The sequence below is a fragment of the Pecten maximus genome, chromosome 2 (assembly GCF_902652985.1).
Source record: "Pecten maximus chromosome 2, xPecMax1.1, whole genome shotgun sequence".
In the NCBI taxonomy this organism is placed as follows: Eukaryota; Metazoa; Mollusca; class Bivalvia; order Pectinida; family Pectinidae; genus Pecten; species Pecten maximus.
The window spans coordinates 46,073,518-46,088,902 of NC_047016.1; the positions used below are offsets into that span (position 1 = coordinate 46,073,518).

At 40.2% G+C, this 15,385-nt stretch overlaps 1 protein-coding gene across 3 annotated transcripts in view; it reads right to left on the reverse strand.

Annotated features, from left to right (window-relative positions):
• Positions 1 to 404: 404 nt before the first annotated feature.
• LOC117322267 (SWI/SNF-related matrix-associated actin-dependent regulator of chromatin subfamily E member 1-like) overlaps positions 405 to 15,385 on the reverse strand; it is a 36,189-nt gene continuing 21,208 nt past the window's right edge. For all 3 annotated transcript variants that reach the window (XM_033877075.1, XM_033877076.1, XM_033877074.1), the window contains one exon: positions 405 to 2,064. In XM_033877075.1, the coding sequence (XP_033732966.1) occupies positions 1,859 to 2,064 (206 nt within the window). In that variant the 3' untranslated portion in view covers positions 405 to 1,858. The remainder of the gene's footprint in view (positions 2,065 to 15,385) is intronic.

The following is a 15,385-nucleotide window of genomic DNA, read 5'->3' on the forward strand; positions in this document are numbered from 1 at the left end:
CTTAAACGATTATGACGAACCGCTACAATCGTATATGCCCAATCGCCAGGAAATCCCAATAGGGTTACATAATGTTAACTTCAGTTTGGTAGCCCTTCACCCAAATATGCTACTGACAAACTATGACCCTGTGTGTCTCAATTAAGAAGTTGTTTGAACTTGGTAGCCCTTCATCCCAGCATGCTACAGGCTCAATACCATGTCTCATGGCCTTTTGGTTAATTAGAAAATGTTATATATTGACTTATGTGACCTTGAAAGTGTGGGTCATTCATTTGAACAAACTAGGTATTCCTACATCAACTGCAGACTCAATACATTGGTTTCTATCTCGAGGTCTCTTGGTTACATGGTCGTTTGAGTGAAAAAGTTGATGCCTGACAGACAAAATAACAAATCCAAGATTTACAAATTTAATGTTTTATTTCACAGTTGAAATAAGCCTCCATTGCTTCTTTCTGATCCAATGCAACACTTGCATCAGTACAACATTATCAACCATACTAGAAATTCAGGAAACAATCAATCTCTAATTCTGGAGCGAGACAGAACCAAGGTTTTCACTTTCTCTGACATAGACACAACAATCTTAACACATAGATTAGTCCACTCATATCTAGACATTGGTAATTTTTCCAGCAGTTTTGCCTGTAAACAGAAAACATCACCGTGTTGACAAAATTTCATTTCTTTGCGTCAATGATTTAATTATGACATAAAAAGCACCCTGGTCAGACTTACCAAAGACAGCAATTTTGTTTATTATACATGCTACTTTAAATAATACTGAAAACGTTGTTGTCAACAAGTTCCGGTATGATAGGATAGCATGCAGAGCTGTATATAATTTTCAAATTTCTAAAGGCCAAAAAAGAGAGTATTTTGGAATGAAGATATTTTCAAAGCATTTCATATGCATTCATGATATTCTTACAAGATATTACACCCGGATCCACAGATGTCTCAGGACAGAACAGTTCACTCTGCCCAATATAGATCTAGCCTGATGTTAATATATAATAGTGTTGACATTCTGAGTGTCTATGCAACAGCCATCAGGGATTACGACTGCTGTAATTAACAAATATTCACACAACAGTAATTTGATGAGGATGGAAACCTTGTCTACAAAGATATTAACACTGACTAATCCATACTCGACTTTAAACTTTGTAATTTCTTGAGATTCTGAACACATTTCCTTAATACAGTACTCAACTAAAACTTGCAACAGACAGTACCCACTGAACATACTTCAGCATGTTAATTGTTAGAAGTTGAATAATATCACAATTACAAAGTCTAATATTTTTCTCCTAAGATCCTCACATTTTGGCTCAGCTGATTTCCGAGGCAAAGAAAATAAACATAAAGAACCAGACATTTGCTGTACGATATTCACATCCATCAAATACACATATAGATCTGGTGGGTCTAGCCCATATCCACATGAACAGCACCATGAGGAAAAGAGTCCATTATGTTGTAACTAACACAAGTCTCAGCATCATAACTAATATGCCTGCCCGTTCACTGTGCTGACTGACTGTTACATGTTACGACTAGCCTCATTGGTCCAAAGTAAGAACTGGCCTCATTGGACTAAATTAAAAGCTGGCCCCTATTGGTCCACTGTCAGAAACAGTCTCATTCATCCCTTGTAAGCACTTGTCTTATTGGTCCCCTGAAAGGACCAATCACAACGGTGTCCTTTGACAAGGCTAACCTGGCCACACTTACAGTACACAAACGTTCCTCGTAGGACAACATCCTGTTCATGTTTAAACATTCACATTATTACAACATTGTTGACTCCATATGTAAATGAACATTTCTCATCAAACTTTGGAGACAACACTCAGGACTCCTCCTGCTCTATGTCCTCCCCAGTCTTGTCCACCTCCTCCGTCACGTCACTGTTATTATTCTCGGATACAACATCTTTATCCTTGTCTTTGGCCTTGGCTTTCTTTTTGGGCTTTTCTGGCTTCTCCACCTTCTCTGTATCGGAGTAAGGGGCAGGGGAGCCGACTCCTGGGGAATGTTGGTCTTCCATGTCGTCATCTGTAAGAGTCAACACAGGCCTCAGTCAGAATAGACATCACAAACAACACCAGCACAACACATGTTAGCTCAATCAACTGATGTTACTTTAAAAACCAGCATGTCATTATGATGACCACACTTACAAATTAATCATTTCACCAAACATTAAAATTATTCCAAATTAGCACTTAAATAACACAAAGTGGAATTACTAGCAAAAACAGGAGATAACTGTATAAAGAAGGAGCTTCTACCAGGTCAAGTCACAGTCTGCAAAAGTTTGTGTCGGATATTCTTAACATAAACGTGGTCTGCACCATTTAAACCAGTATAGTTCTTAGGAAATACACAAATGCGTCCAATGTCTTTGTTATGCATTTAATTTTACCGTCTGAGATGTCAACAGAACAGTATATCTTCTTACATTACATTTTCTAAAAAAATACATTAAGATTGAAAATGTAAAGTCGGCAAAACCGGAATGATGACTCAGGACAAAGGATGAGGCAGGGCAGATGAAATGAAGGATTTTGCACATAGATTGGTAATTAATATGTTAAATATTTTACTAATAAAGAATAAAATAGTAATATATGATGAGGGATTAATATTGGCAGGGTTCAGATGATGAAATTTTTTGGCTTGGTTAAAGTGCCTACATTCCAAATTAATCCGAGACAAAGGGTTGAGGAAGAGTTTTTACATGAAAAGTGATGGTAGGTGTTGAGGAGGGCCACTTTTTGGGGTCTGAGGTGACAAAGGTAGAGGAGAGTATCAAAGGTGTAAAGAAAGGGTTAATATACAGGCCTGGGTTGGCAGAAAATTGCACAAGGATATGACTAATAAAATGTCTTTGGATGATGGAGAGAAAACAAATTCGGAAAATTGGTTAGTGAAGTCCTTGACTATGTCGCTTCGTTGTATAGTGGTTTTTCTGTTTAGAATGATCTCTAGGTGGTTATGAGCCAGAGAGTGTCTATATAAGCAGTGTTCCGTGTTAATAATGTCCCGTGCTCAACAAAAGCGAATAGTTTCTGCAGCTGTACTGATATGATGCCTACTACAACGGAACTAATGGAAGAACCTGGTCAACTAAGGCCCCATTCTAAGTTCCCAACAAAAAACCATGCCAGAATAGACATTTTTGTTATGGCAGCATGACTTCCCTTTAGTCAGTACTCAGATTACACTGGGATGGTGGAGATGTCTACTGTCAGTACAAATATAATGTAATGATGATGGACATCACACCTGATAACCCAGCAGTGAGTGTCATGATATATGTTGTCTTATATTACCCGACAGGTGTACAGCACTACATCTATATATAGTGTCCAAGCAAAGCAGAAAATTGTGTGCAAGTTCTTTCAGTGATCATCTATGTCGGATGGATTTTTGTGTGTGGCAGCACACTTGATTGGTGTACTGATGTGTGAAAAGCCATGTGCGATTTTTTAAGTCATGCTGGTAAGTTCAAAGGGAATGAATGAAATGGTCCAGGCATGTTTTAATCCTACACACTTTAGTCATATAGTCACAGAAATGCTTGATAACACTGATCCTAGGTGTGAATGAAGCTTGCTAGCCAGTTAAAAATTATTTAGATTAGCATCAGCAAAAGTTTTATTTTAATCTAAAACATAAATTCTATCATAGTATTTTGTAATACATGGTATGTTTCTTGATTCAGTTTTGATAACGATATAAAAAACAATGAACTGTATCCAATGGCAAGGGAAAGGAGTCTAGCCGAGTTGTTACTCCAAAAATATAAGTAAAGGATAGTTCAATCAAAGGTCTGGTAACATCTTGATCAACAATTGTATGGATGTCATCGATCATTACTAAGAACTGATAGAATGAAGCATATCATGATAGTGTGAATGACTTTTTTATTAATTCTCCCACACTCCCACACAGACGATTATGTCAGACCAATGGTCAATATATGTACAAATGTATATGATAAAAGAAAGTGATCCGACTGAAATTGGAGGTCAACAACAACTGCAAGGTATCAGTTTTTTCTCTCACTTTGCATCCTTGGTACAACTTCACAGGAGACAGTGTTCAACTTATTGAGGTCAGCTTGAATAGAAAATGTAGATCACTCATGGCAATGGAATCATAAGAGCTCTAACACTACTCAATATCTATCTATAGATTTAAATTGACTTGCAGTCTTTCCATTGCATTAGAATGTGTTACGACATGGATTTGAATTTGGTTTTACTACCCTTATACAGAGGGAAAGACAATCTAGTTACGTACCTAGTTTTGCTATGCTTTCTACAGATGACACCAATAATTGTGTTTTAACTATAGAGGGCAATAGACTAGAATCAACTTGTGGATGTGTGAGTTACTTCTTTCACAATAAGTGTGTTTACCTATGGGTAAAAAATACCTTTCGAGACAAAGGTGTATTGATGCCAGATAGGGTAAGTAGGAGTTGACCAATGGGAATGGATGTTCCTGATGGCCAAGTGGACACAATAAGGTTTCTGACAATACAGGACAAACTAGTTACTGTACGATATTCCCCGATGGGTAGGAACTGATGAAGTTACCATATAATTCACAATTTTGGTTGACCATTCGCCATAGCAGCTTCCAGCCAAATTTCAATGAATTTGGTTCAGCAGTTTTGGAAAAGAAGTCGAAAATGTAAATTGTTTATGGACGCACAACGACGGACAAAAGGCGATTAGAATAGGTCACTTGAGACTTTGTTTCAGGTGACCTTAAAAAGTGGCAGACTGGAGCCTTACTACCTACCGGACACGTTAGGAAATGGTGTCAGACTGGAGCCTTACTACCTACCGGACACGTTAGGAAATGGTGTCAGACTGGAGCCTTATTACCTACCAGACAGGTTAGGAAATGGTGTCAGACTGGAGCCTTATTACCTACCAGACAGGTTAGGAAATGGTGTCAGACTGGAGCCTTATTACCTACCAGACAGGTTAGGAAATGGTGTCAGACTGGAGCCTTATTACCTACCAGACAGGTTAGGAAATGGTGTCTGACTGGAGCCTTATTACCTACCAGACAGGTTAGGAAATGGTGTCTGACTGGAGCCTTATTACCTACCGGACAGGTTAGGAAATGGTGTCAGACTGGAACCTTATTACCTACCGGACAGGTTAGGAAATGGTGTCAGACTGGAACCTTATTACCTACCAGACAGGTGAGGAAATGGTGTCAGACTGGAACCTTATTACCTACCGGACAGGTTAGGAAATGGTGTCAGACTGGAACCTTATTACCTACCGGACAGGTTAGGAAATGGTGTCAGACTGGAACCTTATTACCTACCGGACAGGTTAGGAAATGGTGTCAGACTGGAACCTTATTACCTACCGGACAGGTTAGGAAATGGTGTCAGACTGGAACCTTATTACCTACCAGACAGGTGAGGAAATGGTGTTGGACTGGAGCCTTATTACCTACCAGACAGGTTAGGAAATGGTGACGGACTGGAGCCTTATTACCTACCAGACAGGTTAGGAAATGGTGACGGACTGGAGCCTTATTACCTACCAGACAGGTGAGGAAATGGTGTCAGACTGGAGCCTTATTACCTACCAGACAGGTTAGGAAATGGTGTCAGACTGGAACCTTATTACCTACCAGACAGGTGAGGAAATGGTGCCAGACTGGAGCCTTACTACCTTCCAGACAGGTGAGGAAATGGTGTTGGACTGGAGCCTTATTACCTACCAGACAGGTTAGTAAATGGTGTCAGACTGGAGCCTTATTACCTACCAGACAGGTTAGGAAATGGTGTCGGACTGGAGCCTTACTACCTACCAGACAGGTGAGGAAATGGTGTCAGACTGGAGCCTTATTACCTACCAGACAGGTTAGGAAATGGTGTCAGACTGGAACCTTATTACCTACCAGACAGGTTAGGAAATGGTGTCAGACTGGAACCTTATTACCTACCAGACAGGTTAGGAAATGGTGTCAGACTGGAACCTTATTACCTACCAGACAGGTTAGGAAATGGTGTCGGACTGGAGCCTTATTACCTACCAGACAGGTGAGGAAATGGTGTCAGACTGGAGCCTTATTACCTACCAGACAGGTGAGGAAATGGTGTCAGACTGGAACCTTATTACCTACCAGACAGGTTAGTAAATGGTGTCAGACTGGAACCTTATTACCTACCAGACAGGTTAGGAAATGGTGTCAGACTGGAGCCTTACTACCTACCAGACAGGTTAGGAAATGGTGTCAGACTGGAGCCTTATTACCTAACAGACAGGTTAGGAAATGGTGTCAGACTGGAGCCTTATTACCTACCAGACAGGTTAGGAAATGGTGTCAGACTGGAACCTTATTACCTACCAGACAGGTTAGGAAATGGTGTCAGACTGGAACCTTATTACCTACCAGACAGGTTAGGAAATGGTGTCGGACTGGAGCCTTATTACCTACCAGACAGGTTAGGAAATGGTGTCAGACTGGAGCCTTATTACCTACCAGACAGGTTAGGAAATGGTGCCAGACTGGAGCCTTATTACCTACCAGACAGGTGAGGAAATGGTGTCAGACTGGAGCCTTATTACCTACCAGACAGGTTAGGAAATGGTGTCGGACTGGAGCCTTACTACCTACCGGACAGGTTAGGAAATGGTGTCAGACTGGAGCCTTATTACCTACCAGACAGGTGAGGAAATGGTGTCAGACTGGAGCCTTATTACCTACCAGACAGGTGAGGAAATGGTGTCAGACTGGAGCCTTATTACCTACCAGACAGGTTAGGAAATGGTGTCAGACTGGAGCCTTATTACCTACCAGACAGGTTAGGAAATGGTGTCAGACTGGAAGCCTTATTACCTACCAGACAGGTTAGGAAATGGTGTCAGACTGGAACCTTATTACCTACCAGACAGGTTAGGAAATGGTGTCAGACTGGAACCTTATTACCTACCAGACAGGTTAGTAAATGGTGTCAGACTGGAGCCTTATTACCTACCAGACAGGTTAGGAAATGGTGTCAGACTGGAGCCTTATTACCTACCAGACAGGTTAGGAAATGGTGTCAGACTGGAGCCTTACTACCTACCAGACAGGTGAGGAAATGGTGTTGGACTGGAGCCTTACTACCTACCAGACAGGTTAGGAAATGGTGTCGGACTGGAGCCTTATTACCTACCAGACAGGTGAGGAAATGGTGTCAGACTGGAGCCTTATTACCTACCAGACAGGTTAGGAAATGGTGTTGGACTGGAGCCTTATTACCTACCAGACAGGTTAGGAAATGGTGTCAGACTGGAGCCTTATTACCTACCAGACAGGTTAGGAAATGGTGTCAGACTGGAGCCTTATTACCTAACAGACAGGTGAGGAAATGGTGTCAGACTGGAGCCTTATTACCTACCAGACAGGTTAGGATATTGTGTCAGACTGGAGCCTTATTACCTACCAGACAGGTTAGGAAATGGTGTCGGACTGGAGCCTTATTACCTACCAGACAGGTTAGGAAATGGTGTCAGACTGGAGCCTTATTACCTACCAGACAGGTGAGGAAATGGTGTCGGACTGGAGCCTTATTACCTAACTGGACAGGTGAGGAAATGGTGTCAGACTGGAACCTTATTACCTACCAGACAGGTTAGGAAATGGTGTCAGACTGGAGCCTTATTACCTACCAGACAGGTTAGGAAATGGTGTCAGACTGGAGTCTTATTACCTACCAGACAGGTGAGGAAATGGTGTCGGACTGGAGCCTTACTACCTACCAGACAGGTTAGGAAATGGTGTCGGACTGGAGCCTTATTACCTACCAGACAGGTGAGGAAATGGTGTCAGACTGGAGCCTTATTACCTACCAGACAGGTGAGGAAATGGTGTCGGACTGGAGCCTTATTACCTACCAGACAGGTGAGGAAATGGTGTCAGACTGGAACCTTATTACCTACCAGACAGGTTAGGAAATGGTGTCAAAATGGAGCCTTATTACCTACCAGACAGGTTAGTAAATGGTGTCAGACTGGAACCTTATTACCTACCAGACAGGTTAGGAAATGGTGTCAAAATGGAACCTTATTACCTACCAGACAGGTTAGGAAATGGTGTCAAAATGGAACCTTATTACCTACCAGACAGGTTAGTAAATGGTGTCAGACTGGAGCCTTATTACCTACCAGACAGGTTAGGAAATGGTGTCAGACTGGAGCCTTATTACCTACCAGACAGGTTAGTAAATGGTGTCAGACTGGAACCTTATTACCTACCAGACAGGTTAGGAAATGGTGTCAGACTGGAACCTTATTACCTACCAGACAGGTTAGGATATTGTGTCAGACTGGAGCCTTATTACCTACCAGACAGGTTAGGAAATGGTGCCAGACTGGAGCCTTATTACCTACCAGACAGGTTAGTAAATGGTGTCAGACTGGAACCTTATTACCTACCAGACAGGTTAGGAAATGGTGTCAGACTGGAACCTTATTACCTACCAGACAGGTTAGGAAATGGTGTCAGACTGGAACCTTATTACCTAACTGGACAGGTTAGGAAATGGTGTCAGACTGGAGCCTTATTACCTACCAGACAGGTTAGGAAATGGTGTCAAAATGGAACCTTATTACCTAACTGGACAGGTTAGGAAATGGTGTCAGATTGGAGCCTTATTACCTACCAGACAGGTTAGGAAATGGTGTCAAAATGGAACCTTATTACCTAACTGGACAGGTTAGGAAATGGTGCCTTATCAGAGAATGGAAAAGGTGTCCAACTAATCAAAGAAATTGTAAGGGTGGCTGAATTTCTCATGAGAACTGGAAGCATTGGAAATGCAATAGAATAGATAAAAAATTGATCTTACTAACCAGAGACAATGAAAATTGGACCTTACTAACCACAGACGATGGAAATGGTACCTTATTGACTAGAGACAATGAAAATGGGACCTTACTAACGAGAGAGGATGGAAATCGGACCTTACTAACCAGAAACAATAGAAATGGGACCTTACTTACCAGATACAATGGAAATGGGACCTTACAAACCAGAGACAACGGAAATGGGACCTTACTAACCAGAGAGAACGGAAATGGGACCTTACTAACTAGAAACAACGGAAATGGGACCTTACTAACCAGAAACAATAGAAATGGGACCTTACTTACCAGATACAATGGAAATGGGACCTTACTAACTAGAAACAATAGAAATGGGACCTTACTTACCAGAAACAATAGAAATGGGACCTTACTTACCAGATACAATGGAAATGGGACCTTACAAACCAGAGACAACGGAAATGGGACCTTACTAACCAGAGAGAATGGAAATGGGACCTTACTAACCAGATGCAATGGAAATGGGACCTTACTAACCAGAAACAATGGAAATGGGACCTTACTAACCAGAGACAATGGAAATGGGACCTTACTAACCAGATGCAATGGAAATGGGTTCTTACTAACCAGAGACAATAGAAATGGGACCGTACTAACCAGAGACAACGGAAATGGGACATTACTAACCAGAGACAATGGAAATGGGACCTTACTAACCAGAGAGGATGGAAATGGGTTCTTACTAACCAGAGACAATGGAAATGGGACCGTACTAACCAGAGACAACGGAAATGGGACATTACTAACCAGAAAGGATGAAAATGGGACCTTACTAACCAGAGACAACGGAAATGGGACATTACTAACCAGAGAGAATGGAAATGGGACCTCACTAACCAGAGGATGAAAATGGGACCTTACTAACCAGAGAGAATGGAAATGGGACCTTACTAACCAGATACAATGGAAATGGGACCTTACTAACCAGAGAGGATGGAAATGGGACCTTACTAACCAGAGACAATGGAAATGGGACCTTACTAACCAGAGACAATGCAAATGGGACCTTACTAACCAGAGACAATGCAAATGGGACCTTACTAACCAGAGAGGATGCAAATGGGACCTTACTAACCAGAGACAATGGAAATGGGACCTTACTAACCAGATGCAATGGAAATGGGTTCTTACTAACCAGAGACAACGGAAATGGGACCTTACTAACCAGAGACAATGCAAATGGGACCTTACTAACCAGAGACAATGGAAATGGGACATTACTAACCAGAGAGGATGGAAATGGGACCTTAGTAACCAGAAACAACAGAAATGGGTTCTTACTAACCAGAGACAACGGAAATGGGACCTTACTAACCAGAGAGGATGCAAATGGGACCTTACTAACCAGAGACAATGGAAATGGGACCTTACTAACCAGAGAGGATGGAAATGGGACCTTAGTAACCAGAAACAACAGAAATGGGACCTTAGTAACCAGAAACAACAGAAATGGGTTCTTACTAACCAGAGAGGATGGAAATGGGACCTTACTAACCAGAGAAGATGGAAATGGGACCTTACTAACCAGAGAGGATGGAAATGGGACCTTACAAACCAGAGAGGATGGAAATGGAACCTTACAAACCAGAGACAATGGAAATGGGACATTACTAAACAGAGTGGATGGAAATGGGACCTTACAAACCAGAGACAATGGAAATGGGACCTTACTAACCAGAGACAACAGAAATGGGTTCTTACTAACCAGAGACAATGGAAATGGGACCTTACTAACCAGAGAGGATGCAAATGGGACCTTACTAACCAGAGACAATGGAAATGGGACCTTACTAACCAGATGCAATGGAAATGGGTTCTTACTAACCAGAGACAACGGAAATGGGACCTTACTAACCAGAGACAATGCAAATGGGACCTTACTAACCAGAGACAATGGAAATGGGACATAACTAACCAGAGAGGATGGAAATGGGACCTTAGTAACCAGAAACAACAGAAATGGGACCTTAGTAACCAGAAACAACAGAAATGGGTTCTTACTAACCAGAGAGGATGGAAATGGGACCTTACTAACCAGAGAAGATGGAAATGGGACCTTACAAACCAGAGAGGATGGAAATGGGACCTTACAAACCAGAGACAATGGAAATGGGACCTTACTAACCAGAGACAATGGAAATGGGACCTTACTAACCAGAGACAACAGAAATGGGTTCTTACTAACCAGAGACAATGGAAATGGGACATTACTAAACAGAGCGGATGGAAATTGGACATTACTAAACAGAGCAGATGGAAATGGGACCTTACAAACCAGAGAGGATGGAAATGGGACCTTACAAACCAGAGAGGATGGAAATGGGTTCTTACTAACCAGAGACAATGGAAATGGGACCTTACTAACCAGAGACAACAGAAATGGGTTCTTACTAACCAGAGACAATGGAAATGGGACCTTACTAAACAGAGCGGATGGAAATGGGACCTTAACAAACCAGAGAGGATGGAAATGGGACCTTACAAACCAGAGAGGATGGAAATGGGACCTTACTAACCAGACACAATTAAAATGGGACCTTACTAACCAGATACAATGGAAATTTGACCTTACTAACCAGAGACAATGGAAATAGGGATTGAAATGAAACCTCATTATTAACAAGAAGCCCAGAGGACCTGTATCGCTCACCTGGATATTTCGGTGATAAAGTTAAACCACTCCCATCGTTACCAATAATTTTACTACCTAACTGGACAGGTTAAGAAATGGTGCCAGACTTTGTCTCAAGTGATCTAAAAAATATTGATCAAATTTGACCTTGACGTCAAGCATTAGCTTTATTCCCCCTTTTAGGCTCCATCCCTCAGGCCTTCGGGCTCGCAGACCAAATGTTTACACAAAATTAATTTCCATCAATTCAAGTATGATTCAGACTGAATTTGGACAGAATTCTGCCATTAATACAGAAGAGAGATTAAACAATTTGCAATATTTCCCCTATTGGGCCTCACCCCTCAGACCCTTGGGGTCCAGTTTTACTGTTTATACAAAAGGGTTTCCTTCCACCAATGCATGCTTCAAATATGGACCTAATCTTTTCATTCCTACAGAAGGGTCTTAAACCATTTGAAATATTTCCCCTATTGGGCCCAAACCCTCAGACCCTTGGAATGTTAGACTGTTGCCTCGAGAGAAAGAGGAGCCTTGCTATTTCATGAAAGGCAGCAGTATTGTTTCTTTATAGCAAAATGTAAAAGGACCCCACTCCCATTATTTTGAGAAAATCCATTGCAACTGTACAGAGGACCCCATTAAATATGCATATGACTCCGTTTATAAAATACCCAGCATAAACCATATGAAAGTTGGTCCACCATTACAACAAACATTCCGCTGAATTGGACTTCAGGATTTTTTGTTTGTTTGTTTTTGTTTAACGTCCTATTAACAGCCAAGGTCATTTAAGGACGTGCCAGGTTTTGGAAGGTGGAGGAAAGCCGGAGTACCCGGAGAAAAACCACCGGCCTACAGTCAGTACCTGACAACTGCCCCACGTAGGTTTCGAACTCGCAACCCAGAGGTGGAGGGCTATTGATAAAGTGTCGGGACACCTTAACCACTCGGCCAAAACACTACTTATGGGCAATAAAAATAATACCGTCTTTCAGTTCTATAGTATAAGTGTATACCTAACATACAGTATCTACCAACAAGACAGTTATAAAATGTAAAATCACAGGTTTAAAGGGCCAACAAAATGCTACAACATTTTAAAAAGATTTCTGCTATGGTAGAGCACTTTTGAATTGGAATTCCATCACAATGGATTGACCAGTCATTCATCTGGATGACAGAAACATTGTCAAAGACATCAGACATCATCTCTCAATGTTGCCTTATATTTATCAAGAGATCAAAAGTTGGTAAAAGGAAGAAACAAATCTTGCTTAAGAAAAAAAAAAGGTTGGGAAAAAGTTTGGAAGACACCGAAGATTTCCAGTGCTATTGAATCACAAAGTAAGACTATAAACACACACATGATTTCTGTCTAACTGGGAAGTGAAGGTATCAATCTTACAAGTAGTAACATGACCAAATTTTAATATTGACCTAATTGTGAGAGCGATACCCAAAAGACCTTTATAGTATTACTCGAAGGTGTTGGTAAGGAAAGGAGGGATTTGGATGATGGGTAGTTGTATGTCACGATAATACTGTAAACATACTAAATTGATATTTTATGGACTTTTCAGGCCAATTTGAAAGCTCTGAAACAAATTAAACATTAAAGCAGTAAATTCTTGTATTGAGATGAGGCTATATATCTAGGCTCCATTGTGTGGAAAAAATTCTCAAATGTAAATATGGTTACAGTATTCTTTTACAATATCATGGAAAAAAATTATTTCATTTTTTATAAAGTTGATGATGAAACAATCACTGAAAATGGGAAATGGTCTTTCATCAATGGATAGAGAAGATTAGATTGTAACAAAAATCAAACAGAAAATTAACAATTTACTAAGTAATGTAGCTGGGGTTATCAACAAACGGTAGAAAAAAAACAAACAAACAAAAACAAACCTGTCAAGTTTTTACAAACACAGGTAAACTTGGTAAAATTTCAAATGTCTAAATGCTCTCTAAAATGAGAGTAAGTACAAACCTTCACTGCACACTGTCATTAACATCTAATAAAGGGAGACAATCAAATTTGTACAACAACCACTCGGATTCAATTATCTTGCATCAGCTAACATCGTAGAAAGTAAGATGGTGAATGCTGTTTGGTTGTTGTGCGAGATTTAAGAATTGGCCTATTTTTGCAATTTCAAATGCAGCACAACCCAATATTATCAATATGCTTTATGTTGTATATGCAACACGGTAACTATGCTGGTGTTCAATATGCACCATAGTAATAATGCTTTTTATGCACCACAAACTTTATTACAACACAATCAAACATGTTGATTATGCTGTAGGCTACATACTGGTATGTAATGGCAATCAACACTAAGCTATAAGTTTATGTACAAGAATTTCAATATTGAAGCAATGCTGCAAGTTTATGTATAACAATACAACTATATATTAAACATTGCAGCAATGCTTCAAGCTTATGTCAACAACATTCAATACTGTGGTAATGCTGTAAGTTTATGTTCAACAATACTGAAGTTTTAATTTACAACAATATTAAAGTTTAATTTACGAACAAGAAATGACAGTGATGCTATTTATTTATACTGCTTCTAATACACAAACAGGCCGCATCACACAAATGCTTCAAAATGACCAACAATATTCAGTCAAGGGTCGGGCATGCTCATTACAAAAGCACAACATATCATCATACAGTACAAACATCAAACAAGCTAAGGAGTAAAAATAACAAACAAAGGCAAAGAGAGAAAAGATGGAGAAAAAAAAAGACAAGAAAATGAAGATAAAATATCTGTAATAATGTCTGCGTCCCCTGGATGGTATGTATGGGAGAATCATGTGACCTGCTGTGTTAACTGGTGCGAGGACAAACCTACGGGAACAGCCAATGAACAGTTTGGAGAGCCATCCAATCACATGGCCCGAATTATTCTGCAAATATTTACTTCATCATTGAGAAATCTGACAATAATTAAATGATTAAAATTCAAATCCATCAGTTGCTATATCAAAGTAGCGGTAATGACTGAACCCCAAGCTGTCCATTGGCCGGCTGGATTAGATGTTAGGGCACCAGATGACCACACACTGACCACTAATACAATAAGAGAAGGAAGCCTAGAGGTGTACAGCACACATGTAACACACCGTGTACATTATCAGATCCCAGACTGTGGTTGATGTGGCAAACTCTGAAGTTCATATATCCCTTCTTAAGCTGAATCTCTCTCTACGAAGCATGTTTTTATTTTTGCACAACTAGCCACTACGCTGTCAAGTTCTAAAGATTTCTGAGGAAGCACAGCATGTCTCTTGTCTCAACGTTGCATCTCCAGAATGTCTTATTCCAAGTCCACAAAAATGTCTTGTGTGTCTGTAACTGTCATCAAGTCGAGTTTTAAATTGTCATGAGGTAATATGACTAGTATCATCTATGCCTACAAAACATGGCTGTCTCTTTGTTGTACTTAGTGGCATAATTCTAAATGTGTAATGATTTATATCTATAAGCACAAAGTTTCAAATTATCTAGGAAACCATAATAAAACTGGAGTAATGGATATTATATATATCTAGATCGAAATATACTGTTGTATAATCCCATTATCTATTCTTAATTCATATTCAAAATTATTGTTCTTATCGGCAAAGTCTGAATAAAGTGCAAGTCCATACACAAATTTACAAAAGCCAAATAGTGTCTTATATTATAGTCAAGTCAAGGATATGTCTTTTTGTCCAAGAAGAACTTCTTTCGTCTACAGACTAGCTTTGACTACAACTAAACTACTTTGGTCTTCTACTGTCAACTGTCCTGGTAGCAAGACCTGTATAA